The 14,289-nt window shown below is 41.4% G+C and overlaps 1 protein-coding gene across 1 annotated transcript in view; it reads right to left on the minus strand.

Annotated features, from left to right (window-relative positions):
- Positions 1-7,478, minus strand: part of PLCZ1 (phospholipase C zeta 1) — a 28,739-nt gene extending 21,261 nt beyond the window's left edge. Inside the window, exons 1-2 of the mRNA XM_020804210.3 lie at positions 5,567-7,478; positions 1,458-1,602 (exon numbers count right to left, since the gene is read on the minus strand). Coding sequence (XP_020659869.3) covers positions 1,458-1,602; positions 5,567-5,751 — 330 coding nt within the window. The 5' untranslated portion in view covers positions 5,752-7,478. The remainder of the gene's footprint in view (positions 1-1,457; positions 1,603-5,566) is intronic.
- Between the last annotated feature and the right edge of the window lie 6,811 nt (positions 7,479-14,289).

The following is a 14,289-nucleotide window of genomic DNA, read 5'->3' on the forward strand; positions in this document are numbered from 1 at the left end:
ATAAGTTTCAGAACAATAAGGGCAAGCTGTGACGAAGTAAATGCTTTTGCACTATGTCTTCTGTTCTTCCTCCACACATTCCCCAAGACATTTCTAAATCTTTAACAGCATGGCTGAGATCCAAAGAGCCCAAAGGCTTATCTGGCATGCATTCAACAAACAGTATTGCTTTGGTGTCACTCAGAGAGCTTTTTTTAAAAAAAAAAAAAACAACACACACACATTAAAATTCCCATGCCCTTACTCTGTTTCAGGTTGAAGACATTTTTGCTGTTTCTGCAACATATTTTTATGTTGCCTTATACTTTAATTGCTATTTTTTAAAATTGTCATCAATTTTCAACTTCTTTCTTTCTCTTTTCAAGCTGCTTAGAAACCTCTGCCAAGGGTTGCCAAGTCAGCAGCACCCCGTTTCCTGAAATTCCAGGCCAAAATGATGGCAGCAGTTCATTGTGATGTTATGAGGCTGCCCCTGATGATGACAGAGAGATAGGGCAGGCAAGGGTTGAAGGAGAGGTTTTTCTGGAGATTTGCAATGCTCTTGCCAGCCTTTGTGCAACAAGAAGGCTCATGAGTCATAACCCCGGTGCTCCACTCTGGAGTTCCATGCCCAACTCACTCAGAATCAGACTTTCCCCCCCTTCAGTGCTGGGTCTTTTTAAGTGCTTTTAAAAGGAGAAAGGTGGGATATAAAGATTATGTATTTAATTATTTGGTTTTATTATATATATCTCAAAAACAGAAGCATTAAAGTTCCTCTTCTAGGGTTAATGGAACAGGTGAGGATATATATATACGCATTGTATGTTTATAACCAGAATATATAATTCTGGTTATTAACATACAATGCACCTCAGATTTCTACACTCACACCACTCCCCCCCTGTTTCATTAACCCTAGAAGATGAAATTTAATGCTTCTGCTTTTTTAAAAAACAAACCAGAGTTTCCCAGTATAAGTCACCAGAGAAAACTGTGGTTAGTTCAAACTGCTGAGGGTTATTGCCAAATGGAACTGAACCATCAGAGAAAAGTATGGGAGCCAAGCTCATCATCAAGCATTCTCCAATATGAACCATTTGGTTTTTTCTATGCCTGAACAAAGCTACTCTGCCCCTTTGTATTATACTGTCCTTGGATAAGTAAGACAACAGAATTCCATGATTCCTTTAAAAAATTCCCTCGGTCAACCAGTCATTCAGAAGAAAGCGTGCCTAAAGTGAAAGGTCTTTGTCTGATGGGGGTGTGGGAGGGAGTTCCAGAGGCTGGGAGCAGCAGCAGAGAAGGCCCTCTCCCATGTCCCCACCAAGCGCACCTGTGAGAGTAGTGAGATCAAGAGAAAGGTCTCTCCTGATGATCTTAATACTCAGGCAGGTTCATAGCAATTTATTTCATTGTTAAATCTTATATTCTACCATTCCTCACCCCGCTCAAAAAGAAGAAGATTATCAACCCACCTCAAAGGCATGCTTGTGGATCACATTGATGACATTCTGGAAGGTGATTTTGCTTGTTAAAGTATGTCCATGATAGACAACGGGTTCTTCATTTGGCCCATCCCAGCAGTCAATTTCCACACAGCGGCATCCCTTCTTTAGGGAACTTATTATTTTTTTTTAAAAAAAGAAAAAACAAATAAAGGCAAGAGTAATAATCATTTTAATGTAGAAGCCTCTGTGTCCTGTTATAGAGGTCATACTTCATTCTAGACATACAGAAGACTGCAGACTCTGTCCATAGAACCTGCAGGTAAGGCTAGGAAAGCATCTGGCAAAAGACCAGGAGAATCACAGCCCGTGTATACTATTTGGCTACAGAGACCTATTTATATTCTCTGAAGAAGGCAGCTTCCTTGGATCTTACACGAACATTCATGTTGCTTTTTGACTCCCAAGAAGCACGTGTTTCAGTAGAGAGCCTCTATTACTCCAAGGGTTTGAACAGGAAGGAATATTTTCCAATAACTTACAGCATTTTTCAAAACAGATCTCTGTCACAAATGAACTTGAGCTATCAGAACAAAAATATTCAAAAGGACTGTTTGTTGCAGGGGAATAAAGCAACAACCAAGGGTCTTTGGGGCTCTGAAAGACTTTTAGTTATATTTGGCACAGGCCAGAACATACTGGAGCTTCCAGTACGAAATTGGAGACCTCTCTGGGTCATAACTGCCTGTGCGTTCAGACAAAAATCTTAGTTTCCCAAAGCACAATCTACATGCCAAGTTCCATGTCTTCATTTAGTACTAAAAATAAGAGAGATCATGTTAGAAGTGGATTTATTCATACATGCAAGCAAAGATGGGCACAATCTGGAAATAAGGTGAATCAGGGCTACCCACAAATCACGAACCACTCACGGACCCTAGAAAAGTTAACAGGTCCATGGTTTGTTTTTTCTGGTTCATGCCTTGGGGAGGGGAAACTAACGTCTCCAGCCCCTTCCGCTTCCAGGAAGCCAGGCCACTGTCTCTAAGGATGGCGGTGGCAGAGGACAAAGAAGAGGAGGCTTCAGGACCGGTTAGGGAGATGATGGGAACAGTGAGAAGGGGGCAGAGGGCTTCGTTTCATTTCGCTGAAACAGCTTGCAGAACCCAAACCAGTTTTTTTCAGTTCTTAGTTCAGTTTGTGAGTAATGGGCTAAGACTATTCACCTGCCACCTATATTTCTGGACTAAATCCAGTTGTTAGTTTCTACTAGAATAAATGTATTTAAACAAGTGTTGGCTAAACAAATTGCTTTCATTTAATGGGTCTACCTAGGTGAGAGAAACAACAGAGATTAGATCCCTAGCTAGCTACATAGCTACATAGCTAGACAGATAGCTAGATAGCTAGACAGATAGCTAGATAGCTAGATAGCTATAGAAAGAGACAGAGACAGAGACAGAGACAGAGACAGACAGACAGACAGACAGACAGATATCTGTCCACCTTGCCTTTCTTTCAATCAGCTCACTCCTTTGTGGGGTAAGCCAATGTAATCCTCACAACAACTCTGGTAAGTAGGATACTAAATTATCAAAAGCCACATAGTGATCATTACAGCTGTACAAAGATTTGAAGCGCCTGTAGTGCAGGGAAGCAACAGAGAAGTGCTTAATCTTAATTCAACCCAGTGCATTTCAAGCAGCTTTCTTTCTTCCAGGGCTGATATATCTTCATCACACATGCCTGGGTTGTTGTTATGTATTGCCAAGTCTCTTCCAATTTATGGCAACCCTGTAAACGGTCCTATCCATTAACAGTCCTGCTCAGGTCTTGCAGATTCAAGACTGTAGATTCTTTGGCTGAATCAATCCATCTCATCTTCAGCCATGCTCTTTCCTGCTCCCTTCAGCTTCTCCCAAGATTATTCTTTTCCAGTGACTCTTGTCTTCTCACAGTGTGTTCAAAGTATGATAGTCTCAGTTTAGTCTTTCTTGTTCCTAGAGAGAGTTCAGGCTTGTTTTGCTCCAACAAGCCCATATTTCTGACACCTTGTTGTTGGTCCTGAGGTTTCGACTTATATACCACCTTATACTGCTAGAGCACTCTCTCAGTAGTTTACAATTATGCAAGCAACACTTTCTTCCTCAATACTCATTTTACCAACTTCAGAAGGATGGAAGGGTAAGTCGGCCTTGAACTGGCTACCTCATCCCGTTGGGATTGAACTCAGGTTGTAAATAAAGGCTTGACTGCAGCACTGCAGTTTAACCACTGTACCCATGAGGCTCTTTTACATTTGCCATGAAGTCACTGTCACATTAATAAAATGTGATTTGCCACAGCAAATCGTAAGAAGGAAATTGCACAAAGAAAAGTGAACAAAAATGCATCAAACAGCACTGAGACGGCGCCTGTGTTCCACAAAGCAATATTTCTTCAGTCTTCTGTTTGGCTACATAGATCATCCTAATGTCAAAGTGAACACTAAAATCAAGATATTTTTGATGCAACATTAGTCGTGAATGTTAATTTTATTCATAGTCTTTCCATATACATTGCGCTGAAAGCATTTGACATCAAAACTGCCAAAAATATGCAGAAATACAAAATTCAGCCATCAAAATAATGAGTCCTTAATGTTTCAACAGACAGATCATTATGACCGATATCAGTTGTAATTATTTATATATATGGGGAGCTATTAAACCATAGCAGTTTGTTAAATCATACTTCAAAATACAGTAAAGCATATAAAAACCAATCAATAATTACTAGATAATTACTAAGTATTCAGAAGAGTAAAATAAAACAGGTCAACAAATATAAGTAAACAACCATATTGCCCAATAGGGTGAGATATGTTCAACAGGAAACAATCAACAGGCCAAGAAATATTAAAATAATTAAGATATGCTATAATGGGCTGGAACAGGACACAGACACAGACACACAGACACAGACACAGACACACAGACACACACACACACACACACACACACCACCGAAGCAGATTCTGCCAGTGGAAGGGCCCTGCTGGAGAATGATAGCTATGATCAGCATCTTCCATTGATTTCATTGGGACTAAAATGTGGCTCAGTTTTGTCTTGGTTCAACTTCATGAAATCACAGCACCATTAACAAACTCCTTAGGTTCGAAAATGTGTTGTTGGCAACCAATGAGAATACATTATTGGCAGAACTAGGAAAAAGTGCTTCTTTAGACTTTGGCCAGAATCCTATTGCGATTCACATTAGGGTTGCACTTTATTTATTTAACATAAATTTACCCCACCTTCCTCTATAAAAAAAGGACCCAAGGTGGCTTACATCATTAAAAGGCAATAAAAAAAAAGAATCAAACAAATGCCACACTAGAAATGGTACACAAAATCAACACCAAGAACACATTCAAAGCAACAAAGCATTAATACTCCAGTTAAAACCCCCTCTCAGGTAGCCAATTACTAACCCTGCTGAAGGGAAAGATTTTTCATTTGCTTGCACCAGTGGGACCAGCCTGGAGTTCCATGGTCTGAGACCAGTGACAGAGAAGGCCCTCTCCCATGTCCCCACCAAACACACCTGTGAAAGTGGTGGGATGGAAAGGAAGGCCTCCCCTGATGATCTTAACACCTTGACAGCCTCATAAAGGGAGACACCTTTCTTGAGATAGCTTGGACCCCAGCCGTTTAGGGCTTCATAGCTTTAAACCAGGACTTCGAGCTGTGCCTAGAAACAGATCAGCAGCCAGTCAAGGGAATGGCAGCTTAATTGCACAATCAGGTCTGTGAGCAGATGTGCAAGCAAGGAGCTTTGTGGCAAAATTAGCCATGGCAAGTTATGCAGATCTTACACACCTGAGTAGGATTCTGGCCAATTGTTCGGAAAACTTCTCCACCTCTGGGGGATTATGAAAAGCTGTAACTTTTCCCAGCCCTGAGAGTTAGGTTATAAATTAAGTAGATAAGGAAGAGAAATGTCTCATTATGATCGTAACCCATATTTCAGATTTGTTTTTTCCTGTTGCTCCTCATCGGATTTTCCCCCTTAAGATCTGAAAACATTTCTTCTTAAAAGACATATGAAAGAAACCTATCTGCACAGATTGTTTTCCCTCCTCAAAGATATGTACATACTTGGCGTAGCCCCACAGGTGACTCGGCCCTATGAGCTGGTCTTGTATCAGGTAGGTGTTGTGTGATGAATTTATAAAGTAATCACACATCGGATGGCTCATATCCTGGTAAATGGACTTGTGCTCTTGTTTAAATATGTTGCACTCTTCCGAAAGCATGTATCTTACGAAGCCTTCAATGGTCATCTCCTTTTTGCTTCTTGCTAAAATTGAAATATATTTTAAAAAAAGAAATATAGATAAAATGTTTGAAATGCCTTTCTTTGTACATGTACTGGCATTAAAGGATTACGTCCGGTGATTAATCTCAGATAGAGTACACTCAATGAAACCACAGAACTTACATAAGTGTTGACTTACCATCAGTGTCGCCTTGTGTTTGGTCAACTCAACATTCTTTCAGTAGGCAGCATCCAAAAACAAAATAAGCATAGTATTGCAGACACCGAGGGAACAAACATTAACCATATATCTCATGCGCTCTTAATGCCTCACACTTTCTACGGTCTATCACTGATTTTCCAGTGAGAAGATCACTAATCGTGGAACAAAATGGACGCCCTTCCCCATTCGCAAGTTTCTTTTGATGTGGACCTCCCTAGATGTGGTAGTGATATATTCTAGGCAGAGCTGTTTGTAGGACTTGGGGTCCAAAGAAAGTAACTTTTCTGACTTCTTGTTTTCAAGCAGGGGTGGGAAGTATGGAGGTACAGATCTCTGGGGTCCAGGCTTTTTGTTCACCAAAAGAGGGCGAAATGCAAATCAGTGCCTCAATACCTTTTGTCTTACCTTGAATCTGCAAACTCCCAGCAGGTCTTGCTATCATGCTCCATTCAAAAAGAACAGGCATGGCATTCAACCTAACGTTGTGGGCCATTTGTTTTCTCCCTGGCTCCAGATTTTCCACCATCTTTGTCTGGCAAAGTGTTCTGCACTCAAAATCTAACCTCGTTTCTGATGTTTTATTGATCCAACTAAGGTATTACTCAACCTCATAAAGGCATTACTCAGTTCAAGCTATTACTCAGCCCAGAAATGGTATTATTGAACCCAAGTTCAGAACTTTAACTCAGTGCCAACTTGACAAATTCTACTGCCAATCTTTCCCATGTTTCCCTTTTCATTATTACTAGATTTATTCTTTTTTTAATCTAATGCAAGAATTATGTTTTTGTTGTATTTTTGACTCAGATCACAGAAGTGTTACTTTCTAAACTCTGTCTCTCCCACCTCAGAACTCTGACAACAGACCTGCCCTCGTTCCTGATATGTACACAAGCAACCATATCTTCATCTCTATTATATTTTTCATACTTGCTTTTTGCACGTTAATATTGATGGCTCCTCTTCTTATGTTCTTGATGCTTTTATTTTACCTTTCTGTTTGAATTCTTCATTTGCCTGAGTCTTCTCTCTTTTTAATGTCTGACACCTTTTGTTCTGTCAAACATCTCCAGTTTTTTTCTTTCTCTCTCTCTTTACCTTACTGAACTTATTTGGCACTTTCCTCTCTCTCTTTTTATTATTATTATTATTATTATTATTATTATTATTATTATTATTATTATTATTATTATTATTATTATTATTATTATTATTGAGAGGCATCTTAAACTTTATTATTTTGTCCTCTCATTCTTATATAAATGTACAGGTAATTAGAATTGAAGTGCTTATCTCACCAACATTAGATCTTTACCTAAACATTATCTATACTACCACCTATATCTGCAGTTCAGAACATATTTCCGCACAAACAAAATCAGTAGCACTCATATCTAACATCGAAACCCTATGTGTATCTTGTCAATTGTAACTAGCGCTTAGTTCAGTGGCCGAGGGTGTGATCAGACAGTTGTTAAAGCATGCACCTGATTGCATCAGAAAGGGTCACTTTCCCAGGACAAATCTCATTAAAAGTGCCCCCTTCTGTTTGTTCCAGCCTCACCCTTAAAAGTAAAAGCCCTACAAGTTGACCAAAAAAGGGCCAGCTTGGCTATGGATCAAGGTAAGGGCGGAGCACATGTCCTTGTGTGTCATGTGATTGGTGGGAAGTATAGCGCACTAGAGCAGTGGTCCTCAACCTTGGGCCTGCAGATGTTCTTGGACTTCAACTCCCAGAAATCCTGGCCAGCAGAGGTGGTGGCGAAGGCTTCTGGGAGTTGTAGTTCAATAACATCTGGAGGCCCAAGGTTGGGGACCACTGCACTAGAGCACTCCACTAGCAGTCCGAACTGTCAAATCCTTAGTGATCAGACAAAGAAATCGCTCACATTGTGCACGACTTGTGGCTTGGTACAGAGTGAGCTATTTCCTGGCAATCTCACATATATGGGCAATAGTGATCCGACCCAACCCTAATCCATGCCCAAGCTGGATCTTTTCGGTCCAATGGCAGGGCTACTTTTTGGGGTGATGGATTGGAGTGATTCCTGCCTGGATGAAAGGGTTCATGTTAAGAGAGATCATTCCCCACAAGGTGACTCTTTCTGGTGCACTCAGGCACAGGATACAACTACAGTATCAAACCAAATCAAAGGGATTTGGCTTTGCTGCAGCTTGGCTCGCGGTTAGAGATAGGCATGAACTGCTGGTTCGGCAGTTCAGCCTGGTTCGTTAACCACCACAACAGGTGTTCAGTGGTTTGGCACCCCGTCTCTTCTGGTGGGCACCCGTTTGGAAGCACCGTCTCAGCTTCTCTGCCCTGGGCATCGCTTCTGAGTGAGTGCTCACTGGAGGAGGTGGGGCACCAAACAACCACTGAACACCTAGTGCGCCAGAAAACGAACCAAGACAAACCACCAAAATAACAATTTGTGTGCATCTCTATTCACAGTCTATTTTATGCTTGTGTTCCAATGAAGTGATTACACAGAGACTATGGATTGTTTAGTGGAAGATTGCAGTGGAAGATAGGAGGGCCTGGCCTGCTCTGGTCCATGGGGTCGCGAAGAGTTGGACACAACTAAACGACTAAACATCAATGGATTGTTTTGGTGCCAGTGTCCGTACTCAGTGCTTTGATCCACATCACAACCCACAAGCCCCCTCCCTTTGATGTTGCCCTCTGCCGATCCTCAGCTCTCCTTTTATGGTTCATGGTAAAGCTGGGAAGCTGTTTAAAGTGTTGTACGGCACTAGAGAAAAGGGGACAGTTGTCCAAAGTTCCCCTTAACATGGAAACAGCTACCCACAAACCACAGCATAGTAGTTTGCTGAAGTTTGCTGGAGTTGTTTCTATTTCATAATTTTTTAATCCTTTTTTTTCTTTTTTCTTTTGATCCATGCAGAGGTGATCTAGTGCTAAACTTGGTAGTTTTTTAAAATAAAAAACAGCACTTCCCCTCCATCCTTTTGAACAGGGGCCTCCAAACTTTTCAGTATGAGGGCCACATCATATATTTTATACATTTTCAGGAGGGAAAGGGGACTCAAGCAATCCCCCACTCCCACTGTCTTTGCAAAGACAGTGGGGGATCGCTTGGGCCCTCCTTGTCTCCTCTTCCTATGCCCGGGCCAGATAAAAAGGCAAGGCAGGCCAGAGGTGGCCCACCAGCCGTAGTTTGGAGACCCCTGCTTTTGAAGAATGAAACAGCCGATCACATGAGGAAAAGCCTGTTCAAATTGTTCTGGATTGAAAAATGTAGAAGCCCCCAGCCGTAGGGGAAAAAAAACCCCAACAACTCTGTATCGGGTGCAGAAAGGACCATACTAATTCAAATTGATCTTTGCATCCTATGATCTGTTAAAAAAATACAAATTCATCTATTTTACACCTGCAGCAAATCCTGCAGTATTTGACTGTGTAGTTGAAGTCACAACTTTCCCACCATCTGATTGCACCCCTACTCATGGGTAAGCATGTGTATGTGATCCACATTACAAGATTGCAACACAATGCTGCAGTCACAAACATGCTTCAGCCGCGCTGTGTTCTGTGTAAATTAAAAAAAGCAGTTCACCTATATTCCTTTCCCCGTTTTTACTTTTTGTTCATTCCCTGTATTTTAAAGCTTATTATAACACTCCATCTTGTGTTTCCACCTCATTTTAAACGCTGAGTACACCATTATTTCCATGATCCCAGTCTGTCCCACCCACCCCTCACTTTTGATTCATGTCTGTTTAAGCTCCTTTATTATCCCGTCTTTTTTCTTAAGAGCTTGGTATATTTTTGATGCTATTTAAGTACGTAATAATAATACCATATGTCATGTTGAACACTGAGCCACTCAAGACTATTGTCACTGGTTCCACCCATTACATTGGTTGCAGTGATTTATTTAATCTATAAATATAATTCAATCACTGAGGAAACGAAATTGCTTCCAACACTATTAGCCTCTTGCAAAGCAATAAGTAGACCTTGGGAGGCCAGGATATGACACAGCTTGAGCTAAGGTAGCCACAATCACACTTAGGCAACCCATTCTTTGTGATTTTGGAGCCTGAACTGGAGACCAATGAGTATGGCCTTGGGATGTCATAATGGGGAGGGGACCTTCTCCTTGTCCTCCTCCTCCTCCTGACTCTGCTTTCACTGCTATACAGTGGGGTCTCGACTTACGAACGGCTCGACATACGAACGTTTCGACTTACGAACCGCTCTCATAGGAATATATGGACTCGACTTACGAACTTAGATTCGAGTTACGAACTCTTTTTTTCCCTTTTTTTAAAAGCTAAGTCATCTTAGGTTAAAAGGAAAAAAAGAAAAAAATATTCCCCTCTAGTGGCAGAAGGCGGAATAGCAGCTTCCCATTAGTTTCTATGGACGAAAAGAGCAGATACGGATTAAATGGTTTTCAATGCATTCCTATGGGAAATGCAGATTCGACTTAAGAACTTTTTGACATGAGAACTGCCTTCCAATACGGATTAAGTTTGTAAGTCGAGACCCCACTGTACAAGGTAGCACAGGAGCCCTAACTGGTGTGTTGTATCTCCCAAGAACACTCTCCTTCCCTGTGGAAAGATGTTACAGGCCAAACAGCATGTGAGGACAGGAATCAACAGCTAAGGTTGGTATCCAGTTCGCTGAAATCCATGAACGAGGTAGAGGAGTAGCAGGAGAACTTTCCTTCTCCCATTGCACCACCACCAGAGCTTTAAAAAGTTTCGTTCTTGAGAATAAATCCAAGAATAAGGTACCGTTAACATGAGCATGGGTTGTAAGTCCCAGCTTGCATGGCCTGTATATTATTATGGATGGTATGAACCAACAGTGTGATGTGGCTACAAAAAAAGGCAAATGCTATTTTAGGCTGCATTAATAGAAGTATAGTTTCCAAATCCCATGAGGTGCTAGTTCCCCTCTATTCATCACTGGTTAGACTTCACCTTGAGTAATGTGTCCAGTTCTGGACACCACACTTCAAGAAGGATGCTAACAAATTGGAACAAGTTCAGAGGAGGGCGACAAGGATGATCAAACCAAGCCTTATAATAATAATAATAATAATAATAATAATAATAATAATAATAATTTATTGTCATTGTAAGTATATACACATACAACGAAATTCACAGACACCCAGAGACCAGACACATGCACACACATAAAATTCCCAAACACTCCCCACCCACTAAAAGTCCCCCACTAAAAATACAAACATCTACACCGCAGGCCAAGTTACACAGTCCAACTAATTATTCACTACTGGTGGTCTTTAAGCTCATTATTAATTGCAATTATAGCTCTGGGATAAAAACTATTGAGAAAACGTGTGGTCCGAGTCTTAATTGTTCTATATCTTCTGCCAGATGGTAACAGTTCAAAAAAGTTATAAGCAGGATGGGAAGAGTCTCTCAGGATGCTATGTGATTTCCTTAGACAGCGGGATGTGAAGATGTCATCCAGGGTTGGTAGCTGGAGCCCGATGATATTCTGGGCAATTTTAATGGTTCTCTGTAGAGCTTTTTTGTCCGCTACAGAGCTACTCCCAAACCATGCCAGAATGCCATAGGTTAGGACACTCTCAATGGTGCTACGATAGTATGACAGAAGCAAATGCTGAGATAAATTTAACTTGCCGAGCATTCTCAGGAAATACAGCCTCTTCTGTGCCTTCTTCATTAGCATGTTGGCATTTATAGTCCATGAGAGGTCCTCTGAGATGTAAGTACCCAGAAATTTAAAACTACCAACTCTCTTATGAGGAAAGGCTTAAAGAACTGGGCATCTTTAGCCTTGAGAAAAGAAGACTGAGGGGTGATATGGTAGCACTTTTCAAATATTTCAAAGGATGTCCTACAGAGGAGGGGTAGGATCTGTTCTCGATCATCCCAGAGTGCTGGACACGCAACAATGGGCTCAAGTTAAAGGAAGGCAGATTTCGGTTGAATATCACGAAAAACATCCTCACTGTTAGAGCAGTACAACAGTGGAACCAGTTACCTTGGGAGTTAGTGAGTTCTCCAACACCAGAGGCATTGAAGAAAAACATGGATAATCACCTGGCAGATATGCTTTGATTGTATTCCTGTGTTGAGCAGGAGGTTGGACTTGTTGGCCTTGTAGGCCCCTTCCAACTTCATTTTTCTATGATTCCATGATTCTATTCTATTGCAACATTTCTGATGAAGGAAGACAAGACAGAGGTGCAACAGGTGACGAAAGAAAAGCAAGAAGGCAAACTCTGGGTGTGACTGGGTGGCTCTCAAGCCATCCTGTCTAGTATGATCAAGTCTTCTTTTCCTTTAAAGGGAAAGCTTTCCATTTCTCAAGCAAAGCAGCTTAGGCAAAGCACAGAGGAGAAAGTTGCTTAACTATTTTGAGAACCTGAAGTCACGTAGTGATCTTCAGAAATAGGAAGCTTCCTTGCCACTCACCTTTGGAGGAGCAGGGAGAAGAAGTTTTGCATTTCTTTTTAATTGTTGCAAACCGACACAGCACATTAACAATGCTTTGAAAGGGCTTTTTTTCTAAAGCCCTCTCAAAGCATCACTGATGTGTTAGCCACAATTAAAAAGAAATGAAAAACTTCCTTGACTTCCAAAGGTAAGTGGCAAGGAAGTTTCCTGTCTCTGAAGATCGTTAAGTGGCTTCAGCAAAAGGCCAGCCAGTCAACTGCTTTGGTTTAAATCCAAGTAGTCACATACACTGCAGCCAAACAAAAATGGAACAATCCTTCCCACACCTAAAAAACGTAGCCCTTGACAGAGAGCCAGAAAGATGCAGGTAGGAATACTCTGGGGTCAGGCTGGTTCATGCTGGCAATTACTTGTATTGTACGGTCACCAGGAGAAGGAGCACACTAAACCACCAAACAAATCCCCATGCAGTCACCCTCTGTCTGTCACCCCAAAAAACAAATTATTTGACTCCTTTGGGGAGGGGGAATCACATGCTGCTGTTGCCTCCCCAGAGACCTCTGTGTTCATAGCTGGGCTTGAGACACATCCAGTATCTGTCAATTTTCATCGGTCAATTTCCCTTTTCATCTTTATTCTCTCCCACCACCTTGTCTTTGACCATCACTATTTGAGAAACCCTTCTTGCATTCCTCCTTAGGCCCCATTATAAGCTGTAGGTAAGAATGTCAACGTTTGTTTTTTAAAAAGAATTAACATAAAATTTAACTCAGTTTCTTTCCAGTTAAAGTTCCTGATGATCAAGTTGATGTCGGGAGATCTGAAGTTTTCTGAAAAAACTAAAGGGGTCTTACGATGCCAAAACATTGGGAAAAGAGATCGGTATGAATCACAGGTTCAGCAGTTCAGCCAACCAGATCAGCCACAGAGCTGATCTGCAGTCCGGCACCTCGCCTCCCCCAGCAGGCACCCACTGAGAGGCAACACCCAGAGGAGGCGGGGCAGGAAAGCTGCTGCTGCTGCCTCTGAGTGGGCACCAGCTGGAGGGGGCGGACCAGCTGAGTGGCTGGTCAATGAACCAGCACAAACCACCAATCGGGTGGTCCATGCCCATCTCTAATTGGGAACCTCTGCTGCAGAAGAGTGGGATGGATCTGAAACAATTGCACATACTAGTTTCAAGATAATGTACAGTACGAATCAGACTGAAGCATTCCAAAATGTTACCATAGCCTTCAGCCTTCATCAGACTGCCCGTTTTGAGTTGCGAAGGAGGAACAGCACTCTTCAAATTAGCCTTTGTTTAAAAGAAGTTGCATTTCATCATGGTATAGCCAAGACTGTCATCATGATCTCTTCTATCCACAGAAAAGGATCTTTTATGGGAAATATCTTTTGATTATTCCATCACTGAATTGGCTGACAAAAATAAAAGCTGCCAAAAATATAACTTCTAAAATATTCTGAAAGCATTTCATCATTGTGTGTAAAATCCTTTCTTTGCCTTCAGCCACAGTATCTGAACATTCTGGTGTCAAATATACCTGGTTTTGAACGTATTGTGTGACTAATTTATCCAGATGAGAGAGTGAAGTGAAATTGACACAAGGGGATGTGAAAATAAGGCAGCGGTAAGCCACTTCAAAATAATGTCCAAAACCAAGCTTTTCAGTTTTGTTTTGTTTTTTAAAAAAGCTTGGGTTCCATTCACCTAGGCCCATTTTGCATGCTTAACCCTTAAGAGTCTGGCATTCAACCATCCTAGTGCTATATTAAAAATGCCATTTCTTTTTCCCCCAAACACCTTTTCAGTATGTCAGGTAAATGCAACACTATGGTGGGAAAAACTGTATCTATTGCTCAACTAGTCTAAATGAACAGCTGGATAGCTGAGTAGTTTAGGTTTGTTTG

Source organism: Pogona vitticeps, chromosome 5, assembly GCF_051106095.1.
Source record: "Pogona vitticeps strain Pit_001003342236 chromosome 5, PviZW2.1, whole genome shotgun sequence".
Taxonomy (NCBI): Eukaryota; Metazoa; Chordata; class Lepidosauria; order Squamata; family Agamidae; genus Pogona; species Pogona vitticeps.